General features: G+C 35.4%; 1 protein-coding gene across 2 annotated transcripts in view; it reads right to left on the bottom strand.

Annotated features, from left to right (window-relative positions):
• IKZF3 (IKAROS family zinc finger 3 (Aiolos)) overlaps nt 1–5,079 on the bottom strand; it is a 91,238-nt gene extending 86,159 nt beyond the window's left edge. Inside the window, exon 1 of one of the 2 annotated variants that reach the window (XM_010842650.1) lies at nt 4,461–5,079. In XM_010842650.1, the coding sequence (XP_010840952.1) occupies nt 4,461–4,467 (7 nt within the window). In that variant the 5' untranslated portion in view covers nt 4,468–5,079. The remainder of the gene's footprint in view (nt 1–4,460) is intronic. The other variant, XM_010842649.1, reaches the window with a different exon arrangement.
• Between the last annotated feature and the right edge of the window lie 1,317 nt (nt 5,080–6,396).

Here is a 6,396-nt window from a genome sequence, read left to right as displayed (position 1 = left end):
ATAATACCCCTATAATAGAAATATAATCATTGTTTCATTTCGTCTTTTTTAAAAAAGTAATTCAAAGGCCTTAGAGTCATCCTTATGATTTCTAATTATTATGAATGTGCCAGTTAATGGGAGAGTTGTATTTTCAAAAGGCTTAATAGCAGCCTACTCCATGTTCTTGTGATGTTTAGAATCTTTTTCTGCAATAACTAATGTACGTTTAACACATTCAAAAAGCATTTATTGGGTATTTACTACAGGCAGCTTCTGTGTTAATCACTCCTTTTTCACACATGGTCTAGAACCACAGCTTGAGTTAGGAGCCAATTCATACTGGTTATCTGATAAAAGACCTACCGATAATCTTTTAGTCATAAGTGTAAATACATACACTGATGACAAACTTTTAACAACGTATTAAAAAGGTATCACCAGGAAAATGTATGATAATTTTATGATACCATTCATGCATCTTACTGACTGAGAAAGTAAATTTCCCCTCATATTTGATCCATGTTTTAATGGACTAATATGTCATCCTGAAATCTGCTCATGTAAAGTTAAAAAGGTAAGGTTTAGCATTAAGCAATATGCTAGTCAAAAAATCAATAACATTTTTGTTTTCTAAGTTTTCCTTTTTGTTATACCATTTTAAATATTTAAAAATTTTTCTGAGTTCTAACAAGGAATTGCTAGCACCAATCCCTTATTCACAAAAAATAATAAAAGGCATCATAATAAAGATATTGAAAATGACTTTTAGCACCATTTTTTCAAAGTTTTTTTATGTGGACCATTTTCTTAAATTCTTTATTAGATTTGTTACAATAATGCTTCTGATTCATGTTTTGGTTTTTTTGACTGTGAGGCCTATGGGATGTTAGCTCCCTGACCAGGGATCGAACCTGCACCCCTGTACTGAAAGGCAAAGTCTTAACCACTGGACCATCACCAGGGAAGTCCTTTTTGGGCACCATTTTGAAACTTTAATGCAACAAACTCTGAGGATCTTTTATGAACCAGGAACTGCTCTTTGCACTGAGTATACAAAAATAAGACATAGTTTCTGCCTTCAGAAGCTTAAAGACCAGTGGGGGAATAAACACTTAAATCGGTAAATAATTTCAATATAATTGGGAGAAGTATGCATAGTAAGGAAAGGCCCTTAGCCCAGGTGGATGGAGGTGAGGGACTGAATAGAATGACCACCAGAAAGCACCAGGAAAAGTCATGAGAAGGAGGTCCTTCATGGTGATAATGCATGAAAAGATGAGTAGGCATAACAAGGTAAAGAATGGGATGAAAATTTTAGCAAAGACATGGAAGTATGAAACAGCATATTAGATTGCAGGAAACACAACCAGAAATTTTCTAAAATTATGTTCTACCAGGACCCCGTGACCTTTCTGTGGCTTTTGTTCCTTTGAATTTTATCAGTTTAACCTTCACATGTTCATAACGGAGGGCTAGTAAACCACCATCTGGAGGCTGTATCTATGTAAATACCATCCATCCAGAACAGAGAAAGGAAGCTAGAAATGAAAAAAAATGGCTACCACAAAAGCCATGTGGTGGGAAGCTGACATCAAGAAGGAGACAAAAACTACACAATAACCTAGGAATATTTAGTGTAGGGGCATTCAGCTTTGCACAGTTCAAAAACCCCATGAGAATATACTACAGAACAATATATTACCTGATAGTCTGAATACTGAATCTGGGTCCCTAAGATAAAGTTTTCTCTTGTGGACCTCACTTATAAGGGGTCTGTGTAACAAATACTCTTAGAAAGATTTCTTCCCAATAATGTTGAAATAAAAAAGGTTTTTTAAAATATTTATTTATTTAGCTGTACTGGGTCTCAGTTGTGGCACATGAGCTTTTCTCATGGCATGTGGGATCTTCATTCCCAGACCTGGGATCGAACCTGCATCACCTGCATTGGAAGTGGGATTCTTAACCATCAGACCACCAGGGAAATCCCAAAGGTTTTATATTAAATAAGAAATATGCCAATACCTGTAAAATTTGTGAACTACCCATTTCTCAACCATCAGACAGAAGGGATATTATTACAGCACAAATAACAAAATTCAGTAACATAAAGAATCTCTGTGTAGAAAATATTCAGGATCACAAATTGGGAGAAAAGAAAACAATTCTAGTTCTCAATTTATTACATGCATTAACTCTTCATCTTTATATGACAAACTTTCTATTTCAAAAGCTTATTTCATCTGACATCTTCACACACAGAAATTCTCAATAAATGTCTGGTGATGAATGAAAAATGAATAACTTTTTAAAAAGATTTTATATTTTGAAGAAATATCGACTATATAGTTTCACATTTCACAATAAACCATAGCATATTAATCTGGCCCCCAAATTAGGCAGAAAATAAAAGTACTTCATCAAGTATGCTTACAGTGCCAAGACATGACAGGTATACACTATAGGTCAAATTCTAAACTGGGACCAAAATATCAAAATAGTATAAAAGTACTTTATTTAAATATCAAACACATGGGCCAGATTAGCCAATCTTGAGTGGCTATAATAAACCAGATATTTTATTACACCAAATACTCTGATCCTCAAGGATGTGATGTTAGAATAGCCAAATTCACATCACTAACCTTTCTGTTAATCTTAGTTTTTTATTTAAGTGTGAAATATTTGCATCAAGCATACCATATAACATCCATCTCCACGGATTATGAATATAATCTACTCATCTAAACTCACCTAGTGATTCAATTCTGTATTCTCTTTCCATTTATAGCCTGTACATTCCAAATAAAATTCTACACAAGTTTTCATTCCCTTTTTATTCAGCTTATCAAAAAGTCACTGTTAGGGCTTTAATATCCTGAATTATGCTATTTAGTTAATAATTTCTTTATTTCACATTAAATAAATGAATTCAGGAGTATTAACATTTATAGAGAAACATCCCAGTTTCCACTGTCTTACACTCATTCATATGTTATTCTTGAGAATGAAATGATAATGATTAAGACTAGGAAAAAACAGTGTTGGAGTATTGATCTATCACTTCACAAAAATAAACTCAGGAATTCATATGAAATAATTAAAGCCTGAGTGTTTTTTAAATTATTTTTTCTAGTGTACAACAACCTAATTTTTTTCTGTTGTTGGCCAATGAAATCTTTACATGATAAAAATTACACATCATAAACCATTTTAAAAATATTCAAAGTGTAAATTTTTAGATTTACTTTTAAACCTTGATTTAAAGCAAAAAGTTTTTCATAAGAGAAAACCCTTAAAATATTTTTCAATAATGATCATTAAATTTTTTTTTACAGAATACTAAATATGTACTGTGCATCATTTTGCGCTCTACTTAGAGGGAAAAAAACACGTATAAGTGCCAAGTCAGTTTAAAATTATAAACATACCCATGTGTAAATTAAAGATTTACAATCACAGTACTGTGCTCAATTATACATGAAACAAAATTTATTTTGTGTCCTGACATATTCAATCAAGTTTTAATAACTTCATAGACCCTAGACCTAAAGCGGCCAAAGATCAAGGTATACTGGTAATAAGAGAGCCTTCAATCATTATGAAGAAAATATCCAGGCTATTGATAATTATTTATCAAGTTAACATTTTAATTAGGTGTCAGTATCTCATTTACTAATAGAATGAATACATTTCTCACAAATTCTGATTTTCTATTTTCTGATTTTCTCCAACTTGAGATGCACCTGCCATTTTCAAGGTTTTAGAAACACTTGTTGAGAAGACTGTTGAAAAGTTTAAAATAATACTGTGAAACTTTAGTTATCCCAAGGAAGTATATATATCCCAATAATACTGAAAATTTGAGGGGAAGTGAGGATAGGTTAATGACTTTAAAAACTAATTCAAATGAAACTTTTCATGTGAGCTTGATTTTTTGCTTTGAGTAAATAAGTTATCATTAGAAGATTGAGTACCAAGGGAAGCACAAATGCCATTACTTAAAAATTTACCTTCCCATATGACAGCATTTACCCTTAGAGGGTAAAAAAAAGTCACTTTTCATCCTAAAGAAGTCACTCAGGTTAGCCCAATTCCAATGGACATTGAAGCCATGGACGAAAAAATCATGCAAAAGGATTAGTTATTCCACCTTAGGTTTGCTGCCATTTCAGGGACACCCCATAAGTACTCCTCCTCTGCAGAATCAGAGTTGACCCCTGACAAACCCTAAGAGGTAAAACTGCGGAGAAATTATCACTGTCCAAAGTTAGGTTGGGGGTTGGGGGGCAGGCAGCAAATGAGAGATGTATGAAAACCGACACGCTTTGCCCTCTGAAATTTACTTTTTTCAAATTTACTTTTGACAAAAGAAATAAATAGAAGCAAAACCGAGATTCAGAAGGAACTCTCTCTGCTGCGTGCACCGGTTGAGCATTTCAAAGACCCCTTAGAAAAGAAGCAGGCTGGAGGCTCACCTTCCATCTCGCCGCCGGGCTGGGCTGGAGCTGCCGCTCTGGCTACCCAGCCGCTCCACGTGCTCCTGCCGTCGCCGGGACTCAGCGCGCAGCTGGCGGGAGATTCCCAGCGCGGGGAGTCCCCGGGATCCGGCCGCTGAGTCGGCGCAGATTGAAAGGGGCAGGAGCCGGCGATCGGACTGTGCGCGGGGTTACAGCGGCGCTGGCTGGCGGTGGCTTTAAAGGACGTTCCCCGCCGAGGTATCTACCGCGCCTCCAGCCGCCTTTTGAATGTCAAAGCCGAGAACCCCAATAGGAAGGAAATGGCAAGGCAGTAAATTGTCTCCAAATGTCTATTTTAGAAGGATAATGGATAAGAGAGTAATATCACATGGAGGGAGGGAGGATCTGGATTGCTTTCTTGCAAATCTAAGTTCAAAGAGGTTTGTCTTGAGCAAAATCTGGAACTTTTGGTTTAGATTCAGGGATGATAGCCATGAATGCCATCAATGAGCACTCTATTAAATGTAATATGTTTTTCTTCCTCAACTTTTCATCTCACATAATAAAAGTTCTTGGTTCAAGTTTTCAGGAAGTGCTAAGACAGTTCCAAAGAGTGTTGGCACTTTCATCAACTCAACTTTTTCAATTTTGGAAGCAATATTCTCACTTTATTTTCCCTTTTGGAAACTGCTTGGTTTATTTCCCACCACTCACAAAACACTACACATTGTATTTATGTGTGTTTATTTTCTACTACCTTACCTTCTTCCAAATAGGATCTGAGACAGCTTACAAAAATACATATATAATGTATCAGTGCTAAGAGATTAGGGTGGTAAGGGGAAGATACACTAAAGACAGTAAAATTGACTCAAAGATGTTAGTTGTACACAGAGTGAACATCTTTTCCCAACATCCTTCCCATATTATAGAGATCAAGCACACATTTGACTATAGGGAGAGGGAAGGGGAGGTGAACACATAATTTTTAAAAAACAGAATTTTTCTTCACACTAAGGTTGAAGGGACATTGTTCAGGTGAGTCCTCTTAAAGTTACCCAGTATGTTAAACATGTAAATGATTCTCAAAAAGACCATTTTGCCTTTGTTAGAAACGTATGTGGTTGGTATATACAAGTATATTTGAGACTTAAGGTTGGGCGTTCATGCATCAGAAGGCCATACCAGAGTAAACCCATTCTTATCCAGTTAAAGAATACATATTGTAATTTTATGAATTTTAGTTTATTTTAAATACGCCTTGGTATAGGAGACATATATATAGATATAGTATATAATTTTTAAATGAGTTAATAACTTGTAATGGCTTTGTTTTACGATTATGGCACCATGACAGCATCTCTATAACTTGTATGGGATGGAGTTCTACAGGATAATAACAATTTCAGAGAAATACTCTAAACACTAGGTCTAATTTTAGTATCGAAAGGGGAAATTTGTTGTTTGTTAGTTTCTAAAGGCAAAAATAGCACATCAAAAGTAGCAGAAGAGGAACTGTAAAATTTCACAGGGATGGTGTAAGGATGAATAGTTATTTGGTTATTAAAAGTTTTAGAAGGTGTTTAGCTTCCATTACAATGTTCTTTATACTTATCAATGGAATGTGTTACTACTCCGTGAATAATTAGCTCAGTATTGAGTATTTCAGACTCAAAAACGTGATACTTAAGGGGATAGATAAAAAGTAAGTGGGTAAAATAATTCATGCAGCTATTTCACCCTCAAGAAGGTAGAGCATAAATCCCCACTCCTTAAGTGTGCGATTCACTTATGGGTGTTTCTAGTGGCCTAGTGATTAGGATTCCAAGCTTTCACTGCCATGGCCTGGGTTCGATCCCTGGTCAGGGAACTGAGATCCCACAAGCCACACAAAGCACCCCACCCCCCAAAAAAGGTGTTTTTTTTTTTAAAGGATGGTATTCACATAGTGACA

Source organism: Bison bison, unplaced genomic scaffold, assembly GCF_000754665.1.
Source record: "Bison bison bison isolate TAMUID 2011002044 unplaced genomic scaffold, Bison_UMD1.0 scf7180017864180, whole genome shotgun sequence".
NCBI classification, from domain to species: domain Eukaryota; kingdom Metazoa; phylum Chordata; class Mammalia; order Artiodactyla; family Bovidae; genus Bison; species Bison bison.
Note: the sequence above shows the minus strand (reverse complement) of the source record. Positions and strands in the feature narration are given on the sequence as shown.